Genomic DNA, 25,408 nt, shown 5'->3' on the forward strand with positions numbered 1-25,408 from the left:
AATTAGACATCCCCGTGTACAGCACAAACAACCCCCCGTACAGAGAATCACTCAAGTGGTAATACTGAGAAATAGTGAACATACGTGAAAGGATACAAAATTAGATATTTAGGTGACCAGAAACTTTCTTGGTTAAGAAAAACGTCAACTGTAAAGTGTCTTTTAGAAACTACACCTCACAGGCCAGTGTAAATCTGTTTTTTTTTAACAATCAATTCCCTAAAAACACTTTATCTAACTGTGCATCGATCAGCTGCACAACTTGACCTATTACCTCCAAAACAAAGATAAATGTTTTCATGTCCCTATGTTTCGGTCTTCCCTCGGGCTAGAGATGGAAGCTGCATGTTTCAAACCAGATTTAAAAGGGAAAGTATCTCAAATGTGTGCTTGTGTCCAGCTACATCCACAGCATGGTGGACCTTCAGCGGCTGCCACAACCCTCCCCCAGCCCCGCAAGCCCTGCAGCCCAGACCATGCGGCCTCACCCGAGGCTCCTGAACTGGCCCAGCTGCCTGAGGCCTGCACATCCGAGGCCAGGTAGGGCACTACTGCAGGTTTGGAAACCAGGCCTACACGACTGAAAAGAGTGAACTGAAGCAAAAAAGAGGGAGACATTGAGACCTAGAGTACAGAGACACATTTTACAGGGTTTCCAGGAAATTCTTGCAATAAACTTGGGCACAAAAACCAAATTACTGCTGGCAGCTGAAGTCAGAAGCACACAAGTAGAGGGTTTGCTGGTGACACCCGAGACCACTCCCTCTTCCCATGCCTGGCGTATAAGTACCAGCCAGCCCCCCAGGCCCTGAGACCTCATGCCAGGTTCAGCCAAATGTCATACTCCCACCAAAGCTAGGTGCAAAATGAGGGAAAACGGGGGAATAAATAGCCCCCCCAAAAGAACGTAGAGGGCAAGTTTACAGACTAAAGGAACAACGGTAGACCTGATGCCCCCACTAGGTGGCAGCACGGCACAGCCTTGCCCTCGTGCTTCCCGCCAGTCATGATGGGTGGAGGGTCTGAGGGCTCCAAGGTGCTGAACTAGAACCTGCAGGAGAGGAGAAGGCAAGGGGGTGGCTGTGTGCTGGGCCAGGAGGAGGAGAGGAGGAGTTTAAGCAGATTATCCACAGAGCAGCCAGAGGGGAAGAGACAACGTTAGATCTTCCTGAAAAGAAGGTGGAGGGCTTCACATGAGACTCTGGCTGGGCACAGGAGTGATCCAGGAGTCACAGTTATAAAGGCACCTCTGCCATTAGGGGGTGCCACCCACACTGGGTGGGCTGCCCAGGGCTCTCCTTCCCTAAGCACACTCTACCTCTACAGGAAGTGTCCGTGCTTTTCAAGTTCAGCATGAGGGGATCAATGGGGATTGGGGAAGGGTGAGCAGTCACACTAAAAGTCTACCCTAGTCTTCATCTGACCCACTCATCACTGTTGGAGGGTGGCAGGGACGAGTGTACAAACCAGGAGCCTTGCCTGGGCAACTCTTAAGGGATATGAGCAGGGATGACCTGGGATTCAGCTCCCCTGAGTGGACAGCCTATGGCTGCCTGGAGTCCCCAGACTGAAAAGGGGCATGGGTAATTGCACTTTGGGGCACAGTGACAAAGGCATGGGCTGGACAGGGCCTGGGAGACAGAGGAAGGCCATGGCAGAGCAGCTCCACAGACTGGGACCTGTGATCCCAGTGAGTCAGGGACTGGGTGGGAGGAGATGGCAGCACAGAGCCTGCTGCCATGAGCCCCTGCTCAGAGAGAGACCCTCAGCCTCCACCTGGTCTTCAGAACCAACCACAGGGCTTCCACTCTGCAAGGCAAAGAAATCATCTTGTGTTTGCTTCATCCCCTTAGGACGGGTCAGGCACCTAAGGTTGAGAGAGGTGAGGGCAGGACCCCCAGGATCTCCCCCGACCCCAGGAGGCTCTGCAGATGCCACCCACTGGATGAGAGTCACCTGGAGAGTAAATGTCTGGTGTTTCCTCACACGGTGTTGTAGGAGCTCCTGGCCTACTTTCCTGGGGTTGACTATTTGTCTGGCACTATAAAACAGGGTTTTAACAAAGAGAATTTTAATCAGACTTTTTAAAGGGACAAAGACCATTTGATGGTCATGATTTTGATTTTGTTTTATGAAAAATGAACAGGAGGTAGTCCCTGATGACAGAATGGACCAAGAGTGAGGCCAACGGCCCCCAAAGGGTCTTGGTCAGTCTGGTTAAGGCAACAGATCGGTGGGTGTGTGGCAGGGGAATGGTGACACAGTGGACCCCTTCAGTTTGCTGCTTATGCCTGGCCTTGTCCCGGAGCCAGCTCACCTGCCTCCCAGCCCTCGGCAGTGACTCCATGGAGCCTCTCCAGCAGAAGCCAGCATGGCAGATGGCACAGGCCATTCTTTCAGTGTAAAGCCTGCACGAATTGGGGAGCTCTGTCTGTAAAGGAGTATTTTTTAAATATTCACTTTTGTTCTAATTTCTCACTTGCTTTCCTTCCATTTAGATTTCAAAATCGCTTCTTCCCCAGTGTTGACAAAAAAGAAATGTACAGGGCAGGCCCAAGATAAGGACTCAAGATAAGACAGGCTTAAAACCACAGGAATTCTGCTCTAATTGCTATTTAGCATCCAGTAATTCCCATGAAATCTGTTACAAAAAGCCTCAGACTTGTTTGTCCTGTTTTAAAGTCCCAAGTCTGTCTTATGGACACAGAGTGGATGTCACGCATCTCAGACTATATAAGGCAAAAAGGGTTTTAGATCTATTATAATGTAAAAGAGATAACAAGGGTAATGAAGGGAAGACTTCTAAATGAGACAAACATTCTTTTAAGTGTCAATCCCACTGGACACAAGTATTACAAAATAAAGACTGTCTTTTGTAAAGTGCTGATGGCTCAGTGAATCACACACCAACATACACAGAACATCTGGCCCATCCGCTCGGGAAGGCTGTTGTGGCAGCATCGGCAGAGGGAGGGCATGAGTTTGGGTTCATAGGGCTGTTTCAGTCCCCTCCCTGGGGCTCCCCTTAGTGAGGAGGGAATCCTCTTGCCACGGCTAGACATTCCAAATGCTCTGTTCTGGGGCAGGGCTGCAGCAAACTGGCAGAGGCTGTGTGCTGGACCCAGACGTCCCTGCTCCTGCTCTTCCTCAGGTTTGGCATTTTATTGTCTCATTCTGCTCAAGACCATGGGCAGGACCACAGCTGGCTCCCCATCACGGCATCACACGGTCTTCCACCTTTCCTTCCCTTCCCACAGAGCAGTCTGGCAGAGGTGGGACCCAGCCATGCCTGACCCACGGGAGGGCTCTCCAAGAGATTCATTAAGGAAGGTTCAGAAAAGAGAAGCCACTAACAGTCACCTGCCCAGTCTATGCTATTAAAGGACAAAAGAAAGGTACACAATTGGCAGTAAACAATTTCCTTCAGCTCTTCATGGATGTCTAGGAAAACTACACCCTCTACACAATCAGACGTGAATGATCTCTGCTCCAGTGTCTTCAGGCTCTGTGCAACAAGAGTTTGTGTCGGAACGACATATTCCACGTCCACCTTTATTTTCAAAGTTGGGCTCTGTTAGTGCAGATTTTTCAAAAATATTCTTTTTGCTTGTTTCTGGACAGTTCTGAACATAGATCACTCTATTATAAGCCTTGAGTCTCTTCCATAATTGCGCATACACTTTGCACTGCACGTACATAAAAAGAAGTCCTCCAGTGAAGCCGATGGCCACAACCACCAATTTAGTCCAAAAGGGCCACTCTAGAATTCCTGGAAGGGAAAAATACTTAGCCTATCAGTAGATCTTATTTAAGATCTGAAGTAAATAAAACCTTCTATACCCAGTGGATTCTTAACTCATCAAATCTTGCTTTATCAAAGGAGAGTGAAACAGAGTGTCCACAATTTTCATTCTGCTGTTCCAGGAGGTAGTTCATGGAGAGTCTCACACTCCACAATCTGACCTCTTCTGGGTTTCAAAAACTGCCACCACAGCAAGAGAGACATCTACAATGGATGCTTGGTGCCTCCTAACTGATGTGCCCCTCTAGAAACCCAGACGTTTACAGTTTGACTCCAACAACACTCTGATCCTAAGACCCCAGTGTGCTATCCAGGACCTCTGTGCTGAGCTCACCTTGCAGCTGAGTACTTACCTGTTGCCTGCCCCTGCTTGATCTCCTCAGCAGTGCGGTCAATGAGCACATACAAGGACCAGACCACACAGGTGATGGCGATGACATGGAATGTCACTGAGCACATGATCTTCCTGCGCTCGCTGGCCGTCATCTGCAACTTCTCCCACTGGAAAGAACACGCAGAGCGTGGGGCTTGGGCTCAGAGAAAGGGCCACAATGGGTGTGAAAGCATTGTAGATGGGTAAGATTGACTTCCCGCCCACAACCCCTTTCCCAAACTAGATGAGTTTCCCAAAATGCCCAAAGTTGTTCTCTTTAAACCACTTGACTTCAACCAGGTACCAGGCACGGCCAACTTTCTATGCAATAAAAAGAAGCTGGGACCGAGATGAGGGCTAAACTACCACCAGCAATCCCCTTTTCTGCAAGCAGACATTAGGTGGCCTGAGAAAGGATTGTATGATTTCAGTCCTGATGCAAACACGTTGACCCGAGCCCCAGCTACTATGTTTTCAGTCTCCCTGACTTGCTAACCGGCATGGACAGGCAGAAGAAGAGGGCTGATGATGCCACAACACACTGGCAGATGGGTCACACTACATTGTGAAGGTGAATGGCAGACAGCGCTCACTCTTTGATCCTCTGCTACTTTGGCAGCAACAGCTTGAAATCAATGCTAAGGGTTCCTGGTACAAGCAGACTCTGCCAGTCCCATCTCCTCTAGGAGCTCATTAATTTACTCCAAATAGCCAGATTTTCTTTTCATTTACTGGTTTCCGAATAGGAAGAAAACACATAAAGGTGGAGAGAAAGAACAAAGTGTAAACACTCTGTATATCCTTTGTTAAACCTAATCACAGCCTCTTTCCAGATGGTTCTATACAGGGTAAGGTGAAAAAACAGCACCTCATGGACTATCTATATTGTCAAAGTGTCGTAAGACTCACTTGAGAGATTAGCATAGAGTAGGTATCCAATAAATTATAGGCTTTTACTGGCGCCAAACATTTTTTAAGTAGTTCCGCCTGCCTTTTCTAACCACCTGACAGCTTTCTACTGGGTCTTATGCACTGGGGCTTCCTACCTAAAGCACAGATCTAGTGCCTCAGCGTCCCCTGCTCCCTGCTATTTCCTAAGACACAAGCAGCTCAACCCTTTCAAACCTCCCGAAATGCTCACCCTTACCTTTTGGGTATACGCTTTTCTCCACAGACAACTTGCCCTCTTTAAACTTTCACTTTGCCTCCAAATCCTACTGATCCTTCAAGAATTGCTCTAAAACTCCAACATTCTATGATACTACTACTCCCACCCCACTTCCCTAGTTCTCCAGCCCATAAAGAGCATTTCCTCCTCTAAATGTCTAATAAAAGTTCCACAGTAACATAATTAAGCATTTAATTAGCACTGCTGTTATTTTGTTGTGATTCCCCTTACAATTTATATATTAATGTTTTGAGACAGGAAGTCTTTTACCCTTCCAAACAAAACCTTCTCTGCTGGGCATATAGAGAAACATGTTGAACAGTCAGTGTTTAAATGGGAGACAGTGCCACAGACAAAGTTCCTCTCAGAAGGGAGCAGAGACTTGGGGCTGAAGACAGCTGCATGCCACATCATGTCTGTGGTTCCCTTCCCTTACCTATCACTCACCCACCCTTGGTCCAGAAAATACCTATCACAGGTGTATATAAATAAATCTACTGTGTGCTACACTGTGCTGAGTGCTGGAAAGAGATACTCATCTCTAATATACAAATAAATAATATACTCATCTCTAATGTACAAATAAATAATCAAAGAGGCAAGACATGGACAGTTCATACATATGAAGTTAACTGCTGACTAAGACATCACAAAACAGTCACAAGCAAGCAGTCTTAGTTTGAAGGAAAAAGAAACATTATGACAACAGTCAGAAAGAACTTCCTGAGGGGAAAAACTTAGAAATCAGTACCAGAAATAACCACCTCTACAATGGGAATACAAGCACCAGCCCCACTTTTTACAGAAATGATCACAAGCAAGCTCTGGCTCCGTGGCCAGAGATGCTAACTCTTCCAGGGTCCCTCATTTCAGGGATGGCAAAGCACTTCCGGGGCATCTGTTCCTCACACGTACTTTTCTCAAAGGCTTCAGCTTGCTCTCCATGATGAACTCATACTTGCAGAGCTCGCAGCAGCGCGCATCAGAGCTCTTGATCCACTGCTGCAGGCAGGCCTGGTGCACGAAGTGGAGGCTCCCGGTACAGCGGCAGGGGGTGATCAGAGGGCTCTCGTCATCTCCTTCACAGTGGCAGATCCTGTGGTGGAAGGAAAACCAGTCACTGACAGGAGGGCCTCACGACAGGGAAGGTGACACTTCTGTGGAAAGTCAATCCCCCCGCAAAGAAAACTTTCAGAAACAAACATCACTGAGTGACTACAAGCACAAAAACATACAAACACAAATGAAAACAATCACTACAAACTAAAAATGTCTAGCTTACCGCACCAACATGGAAACTCTGGATGGCATTTGGCAACAGAGAGGAAAAAATGATATAAGAAATGACAAAGCAGTCATTTTTGGGTAAGACTTAAGAACTTCACTGAAAGGTGAATTTAAGGCAACGGGGAATCATCTTCCAGAACATAACATGTTAAAATAATCAAAAGAAAAATTCCTATGCAAAACAAAACCAGTACTCTACCTTCCAAAAATATCACAGTGACTTAAAAGACGATGATGTTTGCTTTTTAGCTTTAATCACTAACTCCACCTTCACACACCATAACCACACATCTCTATCCTGTCTCACTCAGGGAGTGAGCAGAGATCACAGCGCCCTCCAGGGCCTAAAAACTTCACATTGTAAGGAGCTGCAATGTCATTTTATTTTTCCCCAGGACCACTCATAGCAGTAAATGAGAATTAATTTAAAAGTATTCATTACTTCTAAGGAAGCATGCAGCCAGATGTAACTACTAACCTCAAGGAACTTAATAGGCTTTTGAGACACAGAGAGGTCTTTTTCCAGCAGCTGGAAGAGTAGTCAGGACACCTGTCCTGAAAGGAGCTGGGCCCTGGCCCAGTTCTCAGGCTGCTTCAGTGAGGGGGTTTTCTGATCCAACTGTTAGAAACAAGCACAGCTGGCACTGAGAAGGGCAACTAGGGAAAGGGCAGACTGGCGAAGGCACAGAATGGTGACAAAAAGTGAATTCTGAAAGACTCTGGAGGCCAGATAAGGATGTTGCATGGTGGGCATGGAGTTAGGACCTGGGCAGAGGTGGCCACACTCAAGTAAAAAGGAAGGCAGGAAGGAGCTCCTGAAGGACAGCCACCCCCGACACACACATGGGGGGGGGGGGAGTGAGGCGGGGAAAAAAAAAACCTGGGGGAGGGGTGGCAAATGCTTAAAATCTGGACCAACAAGCTAGACAGCTGGAGATACTGTTTTCTTTCTTCCAATTACTTCATGCAACGTCTACTTATTTTTAGTTGACAAGAGCCAACTTGGTCTTTAATATGTGTAGCTTCTTCCTCTTTTATCATCTGTGACACTATCTTGGGGCCCACGTCATAAAATTTGGTTTTTCAAATGATATCAATACTCCAGTCTTCTGGAGAAAACATGAACCCACAATTGGTTATAACTGCCTATTACTTCACTTTCCCAAAACTTCACATATTAAAGCAAGACGAGGCTATGGAGGTGTGGGCAGAGATGGCCAGTATGGCAGTTCCTGGCAACCAACCTGCAGGCATCCCCTGACATGGACACAGGGGATATGGGGGGACACTTTTCAGAGAAGGGAGAAGGACAATCCAGGTCACTGTCCTTTTCTGCTGAGCACAGGGGCGCCCGCAGGACCCTGCTCTTGAGTTTGGTGGACGTGCTGTCCTCGAAGACATCATCGTCGCCCATCTCATCAGAGCAGAAGCCCGTGCTCTCCGCCAGCCCACTGGAGGACTTGGCAGCATGCAGGTGGATGGCACAGCTCTCCAGCTCGTGGAACCTGTGCAGGCTGCTGGTGCTCGAGCCATGCGAGAGCGAGAACAGGTACCGGAGCAGTCGCCGGCTTCTGGACACGGCCTCGCCATCTGTTTTCTCTTCCAAAAGTGAGACGTGCATGTCCCTCTTGCCAGCTTCCACTTCTGAAGCAGGTGAACAATTGGCAAAAAGGGAAGAGGAAACACAAGAGTGTTTGGAATTGCCAACAGGTTTGCGGTTCAGTGTTCTTTTTTCTTTATGATGGAACCTGTTAATTCTGAGATCTGTATCTTGAGGGAGTATCAATCTTCCTTCAGAACAAGTTCTTTCCACATAGTCAAAACTTTCCAAGGCATGCTGGGCCCTCTCACCCACGTCGTTCAGGGACTTTGAGAACTTTAGTGTTCTTCTGGCTTGGGTATTCTTATCAGGCTTCAAGGCCTGGACCCGTTCTGAACCAAAGGAATTTCTCTTTGACGCCTGTAATGTGTCTTTACAGATAACTGTCACAGTGAGCCCTTGTGTCAGAGAACTCTGGCAATGAGGAGCTTTCAAGACAACAGCAGACTGCACGGGACTGTGGTGACAACACTCAGAAAACACTGCACTGGAACTGCATGCAGAACAGTGGAATAAAAGCACAGAAAGTAAAAACAATTTTAAAAGAGAATAGACATCAAAGTGAAGAATGAGACTCGTGTGGTAACCGGGTGAGCAAACAGCACACAAAATCGGGCCAACTGTTTAGACCAAAGGAAGACTGGTCGAGCAAGTGGGAAGCTGAGAACCTGCGACACTAATGCTTATTTCGGGGGTGAACAGTGACCATCAAGACTTCTGAAGCAGAGCGTTACCTGCAGATGTCCTGGTTGGATGGCGTGATAGAAGTGCGAGAAAAGGCGTACACGGGGGCTGACGCTGATGGAGGACTCCCAGCCTGCAACGACACACCTCCAGTTAGTGTTCAGGAAGGAGCCAAGGGACCTGTAAACACCATCTCCTTTTGAATGGCACTGGACAGAAAACCTAAGATGTCTGCTATTTCTCACAACTCAATGAGTAACATGTATTAGGTCCTTACACGCCCAGGCAAAACACATCAAACAGCACTCTTTTCTTCTCATCTGTGGATAAAAGTGTAGCCAAGGAATACCTGAAACTATGGAACACCACTAGCAATGTCCTGCAGGTTCAGGGGCCGTTTATGCCCTCAGCATCTAAATTTAATTAGTTCCTACACACATTGAGAAAAAATAAGATGACATGCAAATGCAAAAGAAACGTGAGGTGCCACACCTGCCATCACCTGCTTCCCCAGCACTCTTTCACCTAGGTCCTGAGATAACCCTAATCAAGGCTGGCAAAGTGGAGGGCTCTCTCCTACCTCAGCACCTCACGCACGGTGCCCATGGTCTGGTCCACGATACCTCGCTACCCTGACAGAGCTCTTTATGCAAAAGGGAGACTACTAGATCCAGGGCCACCAATCCATATAGCTCAACCCAGGGCCTAGGAAGGGGCTGAGCACAGAATGCTCCCAAGAGATCTAATCTCGGAATTGTGAATTAAGAAAAATAATCAAGAAAATTTAAACTTGAAAAATGTGTAGCCAAGAGATCATGGGATAGAAGAGGGCCTCTGGGGTGTGATGAACAAGCCAATATTAAAGACTTAGGAGGGAGAGGAAGCACCACAGTGGGAGAGAAGTGGAGGGAGAGAGATAGGGGCAGGGAGAATAGGTGAGCTGAAGGTGCAAAACCACCACTAGAGGGCCCCTGCGTCCCATGCCAGACTCTGTGGAGCCCTGGCTAGGCCTTATCAAATCAGATTCCAGAGTCACCGCAACACTCACAGACCCATGCATATTCATATCAATACATTCTTTCCCCCTTAGGACAGTGAGCCTGAGTGAGCATCTGCTCCAAGCAACCCAAACAGCCTCAGCAAAACTGCGTTGAGTCTGTTATTACGAGTAAGCCCGCGTCACCACCCACCTTCCCCAGGCCTGCGCTAGTGGCCCTTGGCCCTACTCCTTGATAGGGGAGAACTCCACCCCGACCCACAATTCCCTGGCTGGGCCTAGCCCCTACTCTAAGTGCCACCCCCAGGGGCGCACTCTCATCTTGGCACTCTACCTATGGGACCCCTGACATCAGCCACCACCAGAACAAGCACTGCCATTGCCCAGAAACTCCTCCCCTCCCCTGGGGAAATGCACTAGCCCCGAGAGAGAGACAGGCTGGGCACTTTGATTGGGGTGCTCACTGGACTGCTATTCCTACTCCCCAGCACAGAGATTAAACATCATTTTTAAATCCAACTAAACCTAAAGAAACCTGACCCAAGAAGTTACTTGCCAGCATGCTGCATGTGCATGCTGAAATCATGCAGTGTGACTTAATTAGCACATCTTCAGAGTCACCAAAGAATCCACATCTATTTTCTAACTGAACGTGCATATGGAAATTGGGTATATCTTCCTTAAAAGCATTAACAGTCAAAGTTCTTAAGAATCTAAAGTTTACTAGGAGACATGAAAATAACATCTCCCAAATAGCCCCATCACTACTTTTTCAAGATTCTTCCTAAAAAAAAAATGATGGGGCCCTCAGGACCTATGTGGACATTGTGCTGTTATGTCCCTTGTATCCCCTAGACCTGACTGTGAGGGTCATCCTCCTCTTTCCCCAGTGTCCTGCTCTGGGGGGCAGCCATCATAGGCTCCACCCCTTGGGGACTCCTCAGCCCCCAAGGTGAGCACACAAAGCCTTCCAGTACCAAACACTTTCCTGTTAATCACTACAGGGAAGCAGACTGAGGGTACCCATGCAAAGGTTCCTAAAATCTGCCTGTTCTCTGATATTTAGTCCTAACACCATCTGATACTGAAAGCCTTCATGGACTTCTTGCTCTCTTCTTTTACTTCTGAGGGTGACCAGCTCTGTTTAGCATCTACAGGCAAGGCCAAAAATGTATCACAAAGGCCACAGGCTGGTCATGGTGTACTGCAGAGAAGTGAGTCATTACCACCCCTTTCCAGGTAAACTTGCATGAAGGAATGTCCAGCTATATTCACGTCCTTGTCCCCTCACTGCGACTGAGGTATAGGAGGAAAGCCCCTCCCCGTGAGGGATGGAAGACAGAGAGAATTCCTAGTTATCTCCCTCCTTGTTATGTGAGTAAGGACATGATCCTTTTGGAACCACATGTACTTTCCTGTATTCTGAAGGGAAGGCAAACCCTGTGGGAAGAGGGTGTGGATGCATCTGGAGAATGGCACCCAACCAGGATTAGTGTCCTAAGAGGAGGCAGGTCTCAGAGGGGAAGCAGAAGGTAAGGAAATATGTCCTCTTCCATTCTGAACTTCAAGTAATCCATGTCAAAAAAGGGTACCCTGGAGAAACAATCACATCCTTACATGTCCATGATGGGGGCGAGGCCTAGAGGTGGAAGAAGCCTCTAGGCCTGCATCGAGGAAGCAGCCAGACTGTCCATACACACATGCGACAGGACCTGTGCTCACTTCTCCATGTACTTCCCCATCTCGGATGTATCACAGGGAACTCACACAGGTGTGTCTGCACTGGAGCAGACGACAAGGCCAGCAAGACAGTGGCACAGTCCAAAGGAGAAAAGCATCACGGCAGGGCTGGGAAGATTCTCCTGCTGCTCAGTTTTTACTTAGGTAACAGGAACAACCTCAGCACCCTTGGCCTATGTTCTCACTCTTATCTCACCCCTTCCAAACTCACAAGACATGAGACACAAACTTACAAGACACGCAGCGGGTAATGCCCAAGCTTCAACAAGCCTCCAAGTGACACAGAAAAAGTCTCTTATTAGATCATAAGATGTAAGGAAATGTTAAAAATCTACTTGCAGTTATTTTACATAACTATAAACTTCAACAAATGTTGACACCCCAATAAGGCGAGAAAATCAGTTAGATTTTTGGGAACATCACAGCTCCCATAAAAGGATCCTCTGTCACCAGCTAAAGAAGAGCATATGTTCTGAAGTTCAGGACAAATCCACAGGCAGAATGATCAACAAAGCAATTTTAAAGAGCTTAAGGTTTTGCTGGTATCAAGCTGAGTTAAACTATCAAGTCTACCAGCAAGGATCTAAAAGACTGGCCTGATCAACAACAAAACAAAGCCTATGAAGATTAGTATACGTTTCTACAGTCGAGCTCAGAGAGTCAAGGTAAGCCAAAGACCCACAATCCCCCCCCCGGCTCTGCAGCATGGGCTCTCACTAGCTGGGACAGGACCAGCTCTCCTGCTCTTCCTGGGCACAGCAGTAGGGTGGCACGCAGGAGCCAGGGGGCAGTAGCAGCTTCAGAGGTCTGTGCCACACAAAACTCTGGAGAACACCTGTACTCTCCTCTCCATAGGGTCGGATCACATAGGACACAACAGTTACTTATAAAAGGTATAAATGTTCGTAAGGAGAAAAATTAAATGTGTCAAGAAAACTTAAGCCCTGTGTTCCTTTGTTGGTTCTCAAACAAGAGATTTTCCAGTCATAAAAAAGGAATGTCAAGCAACACTACAAAAAATTTTTTGTAAAAAATCCCCTCTTGAGATGTTGCAATCAGTTATGCCAAAACAAACCTCTGGATTCTGTCCAATCCTAAATCCCAGTTGATTTTATTTCTTAGGAATGACAAATACTTTTAGACAGTTTGTTCTGCTGTACTCAAGTCTCTTAGGGTTGCGTTTCCTACCAGATTCCCCCCATTTCAAATGATTTTATCAAGGCTGCCAAGAACAAATGGAGCAAAGAAAACTTTCCATATACCCTTGGCTGAAAATGGCATTTCCTGCCTCTCTGTGTCCATTTGAGAGCACCTGCTGCTGTTGCTGTGGCTACCGTAGCACGCTCATCAGGAGGACTTGCACCAGGAATGGAGCACCTTCTCACTGCAGGACACAGCACGTCCTCCCTGCCTTCCCTGCTCCTCCCACTAGGTTACGTCCAACCTCCTTATTCTCTGCTGCAAAGCCATCCGGGCCTTCTTTTCATTTACCAGCAAAGCTGCTCTTAAACATTTGGGGTCTCAGGCCCCTAACAAAAGTGAATGTGCCCATCTGATTTACATCAACAGGTGAATGGCCACAAGAAATGGCCTAGTTGGGTAGGTTTGTTTTGAAGCCAGACAACTTGAAGAGGGACTGGACAAGGAGGATAAGAAGCAAGTAGTGCTCATATTTACTACTGACCTCAACTTACAGTACATCAAATCAATGACCTAATAGAAAAAACAGGAAAAGACATAGAGATGGCTCTTAAAACATGAAAAGATGCATAGCTTCTCTCACAATGAAATACAAATTAAAACTACAAAGAGATATCAGCTCCAGCAAAACAAAATTTTTTAAAATAATATCTATGTTGGCAAAAGTGTGGGGGCACAGACATGCTTACACACTGCTGGTGGGAAAGCAAATGGTAAACCTCCGTGAGATGGCTACTGTCCTCCTAATTACAAGGCACATGCACTCTGTCCCAGCAGTTCTTCTTTCAGGAGTTCATCTTCGCACCTGCATGAAGAGGTTTGTACAGAATTGTTTGTGACAGCAAAGAGCTGGCATTGATCTAAATGCCCATCCTCTTGGAGCTGAGTGAGGCCATGCTGGTCAATGCACAAAAAGGAATACTAGGCATTCATTAAAAAGAAGGCAAAAGCTCCGTATGACCAGCGATGGATACACGAAGTGGAACAGCAGAGAGAAGCACCACTGCCACAAGTGCTGGCATGTCCACACACGATTGAGGGGGGACATGACTTCTCACAAAAACCCTTCAGAACCATTATGCCACTTTCACCCTGAGCAATAGTCCCTAAACAGAAACTCATTTAAAAAATAACATGTGATTGATGGTTTAAGAAGTAAACCAAACTACAGAAGCACAACCAACTGCAATGATTTTCCAACTCTGGGACAACAGGTAAAGAAACTGATTTCGTGGGTCACAATCTAATTTTAAAAAATGTAACTGAATAGAATAAAATAGAAGATGTCCAAGTGTATCTGACATAATATGGATTAAGTCTTCTGGGAGGAATTTTGTCTTTCAGTTGAGTGTGAGAGAACTGGGTTTAAATGGAAAACCTATTTCTTCTATAAATCATGGTCAAAGTACTTTGAAAGTCACTGCACCACTGTAGTTCTACAAAGGAAATACAAACTATCAAGTAGAAGAAGAATATGGTTAAATCAGAAGATCGAGGTCCTCTGTTGGCAGAGAGACTTCAGAAGTGAACGTCTCTGACAGCTCCTAGGACAGAAGGTCTTTCCTCTACATGGATAGCATTTGCCACTGGTATGAGACTTCTACTGTTGTGTAACAAATCATCACAAACTTAGCGGATTAAAATTACACAAACTTATCATCTCACAGCTTCTGTGGACCAGAGTCCAGGCACAGCTGGACGCAACTGTCTGCTCAGGGTCTCCCTCCTTCCTGGAGGCCCTGGGGAAGAACAGGTTTCCACAGTCATTTGGACTGCTGACAGAATGCAGTTTCTTGCAGCTTTAGGACTGAGGACCCCTGTGAGGTTGCAGACTGCCACCCAGAGACTGCATGCATTCCCTGTCACATGACCCCTCCCCATCTTTAAGCCAACTTGTACTATCATTCTCTCCCGCTTCCCCTTCTGCTACCAGGCAGAGAAAGTTCTCTGCTTTTAAGTGCTCATGGGATCCCACTAGGGGATTATTTGTTTAATCCAAAATAATCTTACAACACAACATGATAATGGAGTAATATCACATTCACAGCTTCCAGGCAACAGGGTGGGACATCTTTGGGGGGACATTTTAGAAATCCTGCTTACCAGACCACCTTTTTGTCTGTGCTTCCTGCTCATGAGGTGGCTAAGGTTACTGCCCTCCCACATGGAAGCTAAGAGACAGTGATCTATTCCTAACTGCCAGCTCAGCAGGCCTGACTTCATATAAAAGAGCCAAATAAAATCTCACTTGGTATTTAGATACTGAAATGTACAGACTGAGATTACATTTCAGCAAACTTTCTGCTTAGCACAGAAGTTACTCTGTCAAAACCAATGCTTGATTATGAGACTCTGATTTCTATAAATAAATACCCAGTTGTATTCATTTCAAAAATGAGTTACAATTAAAGGAGGAAAGACCATTCTGTAGCTGCTCTGATAAATACATGCTGACTCTTGATGAAAGACCGTGCCAAGAACCAGATTTCACAAAGGCAATTAATTAAAACTGATCATTAAAAAAGCAAATATACACAATATAGGATTCATAGAGGAGAATGTACAATAAAAACTCTGAAGCTAAAATAATTTCCATAACAAATGACTCTCATTAGCATCGCTTAGCAAGGAGCACAAACACCGAATTCTTTTCTTTGGTGGCCTTGTAAAGGGAGTCAGAATCACGTGAATAGCAATACACACCCTGCACAATGAGGGGCATATGTCACAGCACTGCTAGAGGGAAAACAGCAGCTGAAGGGACTACCTCAGGGCTTGTCTCCCAAAGAGAGTCTCCATGCAACAGTCAGGGATCTTGCAAATATAATTTGTTTTCAATAAATTACATCGAAGGCAATGTTTCCGAGCAAAGATGGCTTCACAGTCCCAGAAAATACAGATGTAACCATATAAAACCAAAATCACCAGAAATAACATGGTGAAAGGGCTGTGTTTGTGCGTTATTTATCGCTCGAAAGTGGTACTACTTGTAGACTTCCTTTAAATATTTAGTTTTTCAAATATAATCAAAATATATTCTCATTGCCAAGAACTCTCCCTTTGAGAGAATTCTGGGGTGGTGGCAAAAGCACTGGCCTTTGACCCCAAAGTCCTCATCTGTATTCTGGGGCTACTCCACTGAGCCCACCACTGAGCAGGAGTTTAATCATTTAAAAATCAAGTCAACAATTCACAGGGCTACTGGAAGGAGCCGATAAAATCAGAGGAGATGCAGAAATGCGACAACACTACTCCAGGGATGCCTCTAGCAAGGCTCCCATGCCGACTGCCACTGCTTCACAACCTACAGAGTACACCTGCAGGTTTCATCTCTGCTACAAAATGCCTCGTTCCAACAGAAGTTACCACTGTCCACCCACCTGGGATGAAAAGAGCTTCTGCCCAGGCTACTTGTCTGGCCAGCCTTGGTGAATTCAGAGCCTGGAGCATGCTACTGACAGGAACAGGAGGCAGGAAACATGACCCTAACTTCCTGCCACTGCTCTTCCTCCAAAGCCAAATGAATTGAAGGTGACAAATGTAATCAGTCATCTTTTTAAGCAACCCCTCTTAATCTAAACAAAGATTCAGAGACCTACTTGAAACCCCTTCACTGCTCCCCTGCCCCCAGCCCTCTGCTCTGTCACATGGTGCCATTCACCCAGCACCCCATGGCCTTTCCCACACTCAGAACCACACCCTTCTGCTGCCCCCAGGAACGCTCCCACACCCACCCAGCACAAGTGACCTCCACTGAGTTCTCCCAGAAAAGGGCTTTTCATCATGATTTACTCACTGTCTTCGCACCTTGTTCATTTCTTTCCTAGCACTCATTTCAAGGTTTATGAGAAGATGTTCCTGGAACAATATGTTAATTTAGAAGCTGCTGTCTGGCCTGGTGTACAGTAGGTATTCAATGAATACTTGTCAAATGAACTCAACGGCTACATTCTGGGGGAGACTGTGCCCCTAAAACAGTGGTTCTCAAACTTATTGGTGTTGGGATCCCTTTACACTCTTAAAAATTATTGAGGCCCCCAAAGAGCTTTTGTTTATGCAGATTACATCTCTCAACCTTTACTATGTTAGAACATTTTAAAACACAAGAACATATTCCATCAGTGTCTAAGAGAAGCCTCTGGGAACTCAACTGTATGAGCACACTTGTGAGAGAACGAGAGTGAAAAAGGCAAACAGTGCCTTGGGATTATTATGAAACTTTTAAACAGTAACCTCAGTCTGTCACTGGTCAACTCCGGACTCAGAAATAGAGAAGCAAACTGGTCTTGACAACCGGCAAGCTTCCCCCCTAAGGCTGCATTTACATTTGATGGGACACTCTGCTGCAACTCATTCCTGTCTAATGGCAACAATAACTAGCAGATATTCATGAGAGCTAGGAGAGTCAATGCTGAAATTCATTGAGATCTGCTTTCCAAACAACAGAAGAGCAATAATTTTAAGTGCTCACTAAGCATGTCCAGTCTGACTTCTGTGCAGGAATATTTAATTAACCAGAGGTGCATAATGGTATCTGAATAAAATTATGCAGAGCTCTAAAAAGAGTGTACAGCATACCAGCTCTCAGGAACTCGGCTGCCTGCTGGAGGAGGGTACCCGGGGGCTCCGGGCTTCCTCTGCCTTCCCTGGGGTAAGTGCTGGCCCCCACCCCCCATCCTCTCTGCCACACAGCCTCCCTGGCAGAACTCTGTCTCACAAAGGGTGGCATCAGGACCAGAGGAGGGTGACAATGAGTTTAGGTGATATACCGAAGAATGTTATTTTTTAAAAGTTATGTTTTAATTTCAGGTTAGAAAACCAACCAGTCAAACATGACTTCAGATATTATAATAATATGAATATTATATATTTCAGATACTATAATAGTATAAAATTGAGTTGGTTATTTAGAGAATGATTAAGCAAACAGCAGCAAGGGGAGCACATGGTGGGAGAGTGGGGTGAGGACTTGGGACCTGGGAAACAATGCTACAGGACAGTTCTGCTGGCCCACGTGATCCAGGACGTCTAAGCAAGGGGAAGGCCAGCACAGGGCTGCATTCCAATGCCCATCTTTCCATGATCATGTCCCCTGTGGGGCTCATCCCACCTCAAACAGCTTATCCAGGCAACAAAACAGGTGTTTCCCCTGGGGGCAATTCTGCTGCTTCAAAAAAAAAAAGATAAGATTTTCTACACATTGCTATAATATCATTACAAACTGTGATAGGTGCTATAAAGGAAAAAAATATAATACCCAGATGAGTAACGTAATTTAGGTTAATCAGGGGAAAACCCCTCTAAAGAACCTAAAACTGAAGGAGAAACAAGAGTTAGCCATTCACACAAACAATCAGTGGGAGTGGGGGGGGGCTCCCTGTCGGAGGAAACAGCATGTCCAAAAGTGTACGTGTAGGAAGGACATTGGCCTGTTTGAGAATCATCAAGGTGGTCACTGCACTTAGATCATGATAACCAAGGGGACACTGCGTTGGACAAGACTCCAAGTGGCCAGCACCAGATCACCTTAGATCTGACAGGTCAAGGTAGAGTTGGGATCTTATTCTAAATGCAATAAGGAGCACTGAAGACTTGAAAGAAGAAGCATCAGGATTCTATTTATCGGCTGCTGGGTGGAAGATGGTTTGGGAGGCGGCCATAATGTAAGCAGACTCTGGGAGGCTACTGCAGTAGTTGAGGAGGCCTGGGCCTAGAAGTGGCTGTGATGATGAAGAGAAACCCCGGGCTAGGTATAAAGCGCCTAGTACAACACCATGCAATGTTCACTCAGCACATACTAGGAACCTCAGGCTACATTCTATCCTTAGATCTGAGGGTTCAAGGGTAAACAAGACACGGTTCTGTGCTCATGGAGCTTACATGTGGAGTGAATGGGCAACAGAAAAAATTCAATAGAAAGCCAGGCAGAGGTAAGTGGTATGTGGAAAATAAAAGAGAAAAAGGTGACTGGGGACCACTTAGGTGGTTAGGACGGGCCAACAGGAAGAGGTGACAGATTTTATGAAATCCTGCACTTGTAACAAAGACTCAATAAATGATATCCATTAACATCATTTCTGTTAATAAAAAGTAAGCACTGGGTGATGACTTTGCCATCAGAATTCCGTTAAGTGTACCAATATGCTTCTTTTATTAACTTTCTAAGGGGATTGAATCCAGCTGCCCATTTTAGAGACAGGCAAGCCACCGCAGACCTAGTACAGCCTGCTAGCTTGTCTTTGAAAGTGGAGCCTGGTTTCTGAAGTCAATATGAAATATGGGAAGCTTCCAATAAACACCAAAACACTCAATTATCGTGTAACAAAACCTAGATGGAATACTATGAGACAGATTAAAGTTTTATTTTGACCTCTTCTCAACACCTAACTTCATGCCAGCAAGAGGTAAACTGCAGGAGTATAGCAGAATGCAGGTGACTAAGTATCCTGCTAAACCCAGCTGGATGCCGAGAGTTGGCAGAAAGTCTCCTGACAGAGAATGGAGATCTCAGGCAGCAGAAAACATGCTGCTTTGGACCTTTTATGTCAAGGGTATGAAGCCTCTGCTCCAATATGTCTGCCACACTAAGATATAGTTTTACATGTCAGGCCTAAAAGTGGCCTCAATCAGCGGTTCATTTGATAAATACCGCAATAAAGAACTGCATTCTCAAAAACAAAGTTATTTTCTACAGGGGTCCTGCCCACTCGGCCCCAGCCCCATTGAACTGGGTACACTTTGCAACAAAATTTGATACTGATGGGTTCACTGGGAAGTTCTGTGAGCAATCAGAGGTTCCAAAGGCATACTCCACTCCCAAGATTCTCCTAAGACCCCAGTAAGTGTCCAGGAACTCAATGAACACAGTATGTGTGCAGGTGCAAAGAACACACGTTAAAAACATGTGCAAGAAGGAAGAAAAGAAAAAGCATATAGTTTTGCTCTTGATCGGCAATATATAAACACTACCATCAAGGTCTGTACTGGCCCAATCAACACATGATCACCAGGATTCAACAAAGATTGACAAGAGTCAGGTTTGTTGACTCAGTGCAATGAGGACGCTACCCTGTGGTTCTGTAACAACATTAACTGCAAGACTCACAAAACCCTGAAGGTTATATTATTACCCTAATTTACTCAACAGGAAATTAAAGCTCAGAGATGTGTCCTTCCTCAAAGTCACATGGCTAATAAACCATCATCTATCCCCAAATCCCCAAAACACCCACACCCTAGGCCAAGCTCATAACCTTTCCTCTAGACATTTTAAGCGAGTGGTTTACAAACTCTTTTTTTAACCATAGAAAAAATTACTGCAAATAAAAAGTTACTAAAACCCATAAACAAACAGGTACACATTTGAGGCACAGAATGACGTCCTCTTTCAGAGATGCCTTAGCCACTGGGGCAAGGAACCTGTGTGCTACTGCGTGCTTTTAACATGTTTCAACTTAACCAAACAAGCCATCTGCCTCTGCACCTTCTCTTCTTGATAGTTAAATGCTAACTAATTCCTTTGAAAGATGATAGGGAAAAACTGGACACTTCTTCCAGACAGTAATGATCAACCACTGCACAGTTCTAGAGCTCCTGGCTGAAGGAACAGCAAAAAAACAAAAAATGGAGGTTGGACAGGAAGGAGTATTTGGTGAAAGGCATTCATACAATATGGAAAAGCCCATGGCTTAAGTGACTGGTCTCGGGGGCAACTGGGTCAGGACAGGAGCCAGGACCACACTGTAAATGGCCTACAATATCATGCTAAACACCATCAATTTTTCTTAATATGCAAAATTGAGTAGAAGAATCATATGATTAGGTCACAAATATGCCTAAGAATAGACCAATTAATGTCTTAGAGAATTTGCTAAATTCTACTTTTAGTTTAAAAAAAAATAAGGTGATCTGGATGAAAACAGCTGTATAGTTAATAAATTAAAATGGCCCTCCTTTCTCTAGCTGCCTTCCAGCTAGAGGTGGCCTGTAATCCAACTCTGGTCAGTGAGATGTAAGCAGAAGTTAGGCAGCTGGGTAGGGCTTCTGGGAAAGCTTCTGCCTTCCTGATAAAAAAAAGGGGGGAGGGGGTCATTCTCAGCTGACAGACCCTTCCATTCTTTATCATTCCTCTTATTCCTGCAAATGCCATAGTCAAGATGCCTGGAGGTCCAGCTCCCATCATGAGACCATGTGCTAAACAGGTATATGGCAACATACTAAGGCAGGTGGCACAGACAGGAAAGAGAGAGCCAGGAAAGAGATGTGTCCCTGGCAACATCTGTGAGCAACTTAGCCCCAGACCACCTACCTCCAGACACCTTGTCATCTGAACCATATAAATCCCTAATTATTTAAAAGTTACCACAGTTGGCTTTTTGTTACCTTCAGTCAAATGCATTCCTAAATGAGGTGACAGATTCTCTAGAGACTGAGATTTCTTCTGCCAGAAAGTACATGATTTGCTAGAAGAAATGAACTTTTCTCCTATAAGTTGCGTTCCCCAACACAGACTCAGAACTGCCTCACTAAAAAAACATAACCTCCACACATCTCATATGGTCCCAGGGCAGATTACAGAAATGTATCAAGAACTTTGTGTCTTTAAAAGAAAAAAGTATGAATACAGGCCAGGTCAAAACCCCCAAGGTACTAAAATAACATAGTTTAGTGCACTCTACCTTAGAAATATTGCTTGAATGACTCATGGAATGTCCCAAAGTCTTCTCATTCTGCAAGAAAACCAAACAGGTGTTAAATATCAAGCTTTGATTAAAATGTGCAAAGAACAACTGATCATACCAATCTTGACACATCATTACTTACACTAGAATTTGCTAAGCACAAACTACTATGTACTAGTGGCGTATAGCAGATATTAGATACTGGTCAATTGGGCAAAAATGAATAAAACGATAGTTCCTGCCTTAAAGAAATACAGCAAGTTATCAGGAAAAGAACAGAGCTTGGAATTAACTATAAAAATAAGATGCCTGGCTGTTAAGCTATATATCATCATACATCCAGACTGAGAGCTAAAAGTTGCTCTTTACCCTTATGAATTTGAGAAATAAATTTGATGATGCAGGCTTTCATTCTGTTTTCATTATTAGAACAATTAATAATTTATATTGGTAAAATCAAACAAATAACCAGCCCAGAAGATACAGTTTAAAGCCTGAAACCTGCCAATATTTAGGGCTGCTTCTCCACTACTTGGTAGAATCTTAACAACTCAGTTCCAACAGAACACCTATTTAGCTCCATAAAATTTGCTATTTAATATTCATTGATTTGGACTTCACAGAAAAATCTAAGATGTTCAGGACAACAACAGATATTTTCCAGAAAACAAATCCCAGGAGTCATTAAAATCAGTCACTCTTATTTACAACGCAACTACTACACATGCAAACAACTGTATCAGGCACAGAATACTGACAAAAATCAGTCTTGAAAGGATGAGGCACAAACGCAAGGCAGCTCGCCGGAGAAGTTCCGATTTTATTTAGTGAGTACATCTTTTTTATAGGATTAGAAGAGAGTTGATAGGTTTACAGGGGACACAGGGCGTTTGGGGACTGGATGGATTATGTTGCTAAGGGGCCAGGAGCAGGGAGCCTGTGCTGATTGATGTGCGATTCGCGCCGGCGGGAAGGTATTGTGGCGCTGGGGGGGAAGGAAAAAGGCGGTAGAGAAGGATAGCCAGTGCCATGATGGGGCACGGCCGAAAAAGGGTTCTCATACGACCTAATATTCCTCCCTTTTTGTTTTGTTAGGAAAAGGGCGACGTCCTTTTTCTCTCTGGCTACTTCCTGCTGGTAGGGGGCGTTGTTTGGGAAGGGGTTGGAGTGTCAGGGAGGAATATGGTCAGGAGACCCCATAATATGGTGGAATATAAAAGAACCTCCTGGGGGGTGAAATGGATGAAAGTTCCCTGCAGCCATAATCTGTTGAGTCCACGCCTGGTGTGTAAAAACCGGGTGTAGTAGCCAGGCGTCGGAGGAAAGGGCATCTAGGAAGGCAATCCATCGTGTCCTGTAGGTTTCATCAGCGTGTGGTGAGGAGTTTCCGAGAAGAGGCCCTCGGAGTGTTCATCAGTAGCTAGGAGCTGGTAGTTTCTAAGTAAAAGCTGGTTAAAAGTCTGGTTAGAAACTTTGTCCACTTGGGTTTGTAAAAAACTTGAGTATACAAGGTAAAAAAAAGGCATACCAGAAGGATTACAGAGAGGGGGCCAAGAATGGGCCAAACCCAGGTTAGGAGAGGGCTGGACATTAGAGAGGAGAATGGGCTGGAGTCGGGTGGGGCACGCAGGCTGGTAGCTAATTCAGTGAGTTTAATGATGTTATTTTCTACCACACCCGATTCGTTAATATAATAATATTCTTCTCTTAGGAAGAGGAGGTGCCACCTTTTTCCGCTCTGAGCAAATCAAGGGCTCTCCTGTTCTGGAGGGTCACTTGGGCCAAAGAAGTTATTTGTTTTTGTAGGGAGGTCAGAGATTCTGCCGTGGATGTGAGGGCCCTTTCTAACCTGGATTTAACATCTTCGACAACCCACAAAGAGTGGCCCAGGGCTGCTCCCGAGAGGCCGGCACTGGCGACGGAAATGGTTAAAGACATACCAACCAAGATAGGGAGGAAAGCCGCTCTTTTCTGTCGGTCTGGGGGATTAAGAAGGTGAAACATTTCTGAGCTGGTGTATAGGGTGAGCTGGTGAACAACAGTTACGAGAAGGCAAGGAGAAGTTATGTTGGGGAGGAAAGTGGTGATAAGGGTTCCATTGCACCAAAAAAAGGTTCCAGGAGATGCATGAGTGGTATTTGTCAGGTTAAGACTGTATTGGCAAAAGGGGTCATTGAAAGATTTGGGAATAGTGGGGCCACAAAGGCATGTTCTAGGGAGGAGGGTGTGGTTGCCGTCCTCAGGCTCCCACAAAGGCACATTGGGTAGGGGTGAAGAGGGCAGTGGGGCCTGGGAAGGGTTTGGACGAAGGAGTGAGTCAGTGTTGTTGACTGGGACAGCGGCAAGCAGGGGGCGAGCCCAGGAGGCACACAAAAAGCAATCTCCGGGGGAAATGGATGGAACAGTCTGGTTTAAAAAGGACAGGGTATCGGAGATGATCTGTAACCAAGTATATATAGGGGAGCCCGGGGCATGAAGGGAAGGGGCATTTTCTAAAGAGGATATGATGTTCTGTTCATGATGTTTTATGTCTGTAGAGACAAGAGATATAGGGTCGTGAAGAGGAACATACTCACGGGATATTTCAAAAGTTCCGCAGGGGTGTGAAGCATAGCCATTACAGTAAACAGAAGCAAGGACCCTGGTAGCCCATCGGCTCTCCCATGGGTCCTGGATGGTTAAAAAACACTGTCGTTTGCCGTCACACTGAAAAAGTCTCCTACCAGTAGACTGTCCCATATACCCTAACCCCCAGTGCATCTAACATGACCAGTACGGACAGCCGCCATAGGTGTCAGGCCACCAGCGGCAGTAATCGCGGGTCTGATCAAAGAGGAAGCAAAGGTAAGGACGGTTGGCTTGTTTAACTAACTTGGAATTGGAAAGAGTGATAGTGACAGCCTCGGAGCAACCTTTGATGGAGCAGTCTGCAGTAGCAGCCAAATGGGTGACTTTGGTGTTTGTTGTGTGTGTGTATGACTCTCTCACCTTAAATCTCCATACATAAGACGGAGAAGAAGAGGAACTTTGAGGAAGTATAAAGAGAAAGAGGAGGAGGATATTAAAAGTATTAAGAATACTAAAAGGGAGCATCATTGTGGTTGGTGAGAGAAAGGGCAGGAGTGCAGGAAAATCGCAATTTCAGGGGATTAGATGGGTCCAGAGTACAAGAATAAGAGGGAGAAGGAGTAGATGGAGGGGAGCCTCGGGACTCTTCTGAGATATCCTGGACGCTGGTGGGGACGAGGTTCCAGGTGTCTGGTTTTAATCTAGAAATGTGAATCCAGGGAGTAAAACGGTTACCAGGTAAAGAGAGTTTGGCGGCTGTAGGGGTGCAAAGAATAACTGGGTGGGGGCCCTCCCACTTGGGCATGAGAGGTCCTTTTTCTTCCGGGGAGTTGTAATACACTAGTTGTCCAGGGTGGAGAGGCAAGAAGTTTTGAGAAGAAGCAGGGTCAGGAAGAAGCCAATCTTGAAATTTCCAAAGTTCAGAGCGGAGATGGAAAAGGAGAGGTCAATTGAGGTCTGGCGGTATTGGACCCTGTGAGGGAGTGAGCCCTGGAGGTAAGAGGGGACGCCCGTACATTATTTCAAAAGGAGACAACAGAGAGGGTTTTTTGGAAGAGCCCTTATCCTGAGTAAGGCCAACGGGAGTAGCTGAACCCAGTCCAGGTGTAGTTCTAAGGATAATTTTGTTAAAATGTTTTTAAGAGTTCTGTTGGATCTCTCTACCTTTCCAAAAGCCTGGGGACGATAGGGACAGTGTAAGTGCCACTGAAAAGAGAGAGCTTGGGAAACTTTCTGGGTAATCTGATAGATGAACTCAGGACCATTGTCTGACTGTAATGAAGTGGGCATTCCAAAGCTAGGGATAAT

General features: G+C 45.6%; 1 protein-coding gene across 2 annotated transcripts in view; it reads right to left on the minus strand.

Moving 5' to 3' along the window:
- The window catches only part of MARCHF8 (membrane associated ring-CH-type finger 8), a 135,620-nt gene continuing 110,212 nt past the window's right edge, over positions 1 to 25,408 (minus strand). Inside the window, exons 3-8 of one of the 2 annotated variants that reach the window (XM_063086959.1) lie at positions 21,530 to 21,580; positions 8,965 to 9,047; positions 7,875 to 8,723; positions 6,259 to 6,439; positions 4,156 to 4,303; positions 1 to 3,769 (exon numbers count right to left, since the gene is read on the minus strand). In XM_063086959.1, the coding sequence (XP_062943029.1) occupies positions 3,468 to 3,769; positions 4,156 to 4,303; positions 6,259 to 6,439; positions 7,875 to 8,723; positions 8,965 to 9,047; positions 21,530 to 21,580 (1,614 nt within the window). In that variant the 3' untranslated portion in view covers positions 1 to 3,467. The remainder of the gene's footprint in view (positions 3,770 to 4,155; positions 4,304 to 6,258; positions 6,440 to 7,874; positions 8,724 to 8,964; positions 9,048 to 21,529; positions 21,581 to 25,408) is intronic. The other variant, XM_063086960.1, reaches the window with a different exon arrangement.

This window comes from Cynocephalus volans, chromosome 2 (genome assembly GCF_027409185.1).
Source record: "Cynocephalus volans isolate mCynVol1 chromosome 2, mCynVol1.pri, whole genome shotgun sequence".
Lineage (NCBI taxonomy): Eukaryota > Metazoa > Chordata > Mammalia > Dermoptera > Cynocephalidae > Cynocephalus > Cynocephalus volans.